The sequence below is a fragment of the Nyctibius grandis genome, chromosome 4, assembly GCF_013368605.1.
Source record: "Nyctibius grandis isolate bNycGra1 chromosome 4, bNycGra1.pri, whole genome shotgun sequence".
Classification (NCBI taxonomy): domain Eukaryota; kingdom Metazoa; phylum Chordata; class Aves; order Nyctibiiformes; family Nyctibiidae; genus Nyctibius; species Nyctibius grandis.
This window is the reverse complement of record NC_090661.1, coordinates 88,311,874-88,313,886: the sequence shown is the minus strand read 5'-3', so window position 1 is coordinate 88,313,886 and position 2,013 is coordinate 88,311,874. Positions and strand designations below refer to the sequence as shown.

The 2,013-nt window shown below is 62.3% G+C and overlaps 1 protein-coding gene across 1 annotated transcript; it reads left to right on the top strand.

Annotated features, from left to right (window-relative positions):
* Window positions 1-705: 705 nt before the first annotated feature.
* On the top strand, window positions 706-1,777 carry LOC137661877 (homeobox protein pv.1-like). The gene is made up of 3 exons (XM_068397605.1): window positions 706-931; window positions 1,130-1,350; window positions 1,466-1,777. The coding sequence occupies exons 1-3, from the start codon at window positions 706-708 to the stop codon at window positions 1,775-1,777; spliced, it is 759 nt and encodes a 252-aa protein (XP_068253706.1).
* Window positions 1,778-2,013: the final 236 nt, after the last annotated feature.

Below are 2,013 nucleotides of genomic sequence, written 5' to 3'. Positions count from 1 at the left end.
CTTTAGTCTGGAAAACATACTTTACATAAGCAGCCAGAAGCCAGGCGATTCATGCAACCCGATAGCCTTGACCTTTACCTTTTTCTGTTTCACAACCTTCTCCAAACCCTTCACTTATAACCTGATGCTGATGCCAGTTTATAACCTCCTGATGCCAGCAGAATGCAGTGAGTGAGTTCATCCACTTGCCTGCCTCGGGCTCTCTCGGGAACACAGTGCTCAGCCCACAGAGGAGCAGGCTTGAGAAGATCCCTTTAGACAGTGGATCTTCTGCTTGAAAAGGAAAGAAAAAGCCAGCTCTAGGGGAAGGGGGATCGGGAGCAGCAGCGTCCCCTCTCCCACCAGCGTTCGGGGATGCTGGTCCCTGCGCGCGCTCCCGGGGGTGCATTCCCCAGCGCCGTTTGAGGCCTCTCAGCTCTACAAATGCCATTTGCATCGGGATAGGATGTAACAAGAGCTGTAAATCACTGACGGCGGAGTGAACTCCTCCAGGGGCAGACACGGCGGAGCCGAGCCTCCGTGAGCTGTGGCAATGTGTGAACGGTATCTTTTGTTGGGAGGGAGGACTGATGGCAATTAGATGATACTTATCTGGCCCTTTGATGTGTATTTACACAAACAACGTTTTCCTCCGGGACTTGGGGTATAAAGGAGAAACCGTGCTCCCCTACACCCTCCTTCCCAGCATCTCCGAAACAAGGCAGGATGACCAAAGCCCCTTTCTCTGTGGAGTGGTTGTCCCAGAGCAGCCAGGCCCTCAAGAGCCCCACCGAGGGCTCCCCGCACCGAGCATCCTCCGCGGGCTACCGGCCCGGCTCCGGCTCCGGCTCCAGCCCGGGCTTGAGCGAGCGGAGCAAGGAGCAGTCCGCCGGCCCGCGAGCCGGGAGAGGCGGTAGGAGCAGGGAGCGCTTGGCGGCTTCCCCCGCTGCAGGTAACCGCGGTCTCCGTGGCCGTCGGGGCATCCTGGTGCTCCCGCGCTGGGAGCAGGAGGACGGACGGGCCCGCTGCCACGCCCAGGGCCCGACAAGGCGCAACCGCGCAGTGGCTGCCCGGAGGAGAAGGAGGCGGGCGGGTACCCCCGAGGTCCCCGGGCCTGGCTGACCCTTTTCTCCCTCTCCCCTGTCCCTAGGAGCAGGCGGGCGGCCGTGGGGAGCGGGACAGCCCCCGCCGGAGGAGGGCCCCGCGTGCTCGGGCCCCGAGGAGCCCAGCGGTAGGGGCGGCCGGCGGCTGCGCACGGCCTTCAGCGCCGAGCAGCTCAGCACCCTGGAGAGCTCCTTCCAGCGGCAGCGGTACGTGGGCGCGGCCGAGCGCCGCCGGCTGGCCCGCAGGATGCGCCTCTCGGAGGTGCAGGTGAGCGCGGCGGGGGCGCGGCGGGCGCGGGCACCGGCTCCGGCACGGCCCGCGGCGCGGGCTGGGTGCCGTTGGGACCTCATCTCTCCTCCTTCCCTCCTCCCCTTTCCCCCAGATCAAGACCTGGTTTCAGAACCGCCGGATGAAGCTCAAGCGGCAGCTGCAGGAGCTGAGGACGGAGCCTTTCTGCAACCCCCCGCTCCCTTACGGACCTCAGAGCGGCGTTGCGCCCTTGCCGCTCACATACGTGGCCCGGCCAGCACCTCTGCCCCGGCATGGGGCTGCCTCTGGGGGCTTCACCTTGGCGGCGCTACCGGCACCCACCCTGGACCTCAGCAGCGCCTGCAGAGCACAGCCTGCGGGCTTTTGGGCGGCACCCTGCTTTGTAGGCTACGGGGACCCCAGAGCTTTCTTGTTGGGTGTCTGACCCTCTGATATGGACTATGCCTAAGGAGGATTTGCACTACAGATAGCTGTCTGGGCTGCCCTTGTCTCCAACTGCCTGGTGGAGTTATGATGCAGCACTGAGCAAAGTATTTTACAGAGACACACTGGACAATCTGGATCCTGAACTGCAGGCCCCTGCATTTATAGGCAACTGTGTAAAATAGAAACACAGTGGGACAAACACTGATATAAATGGAATATTTTAATAAACCTAAT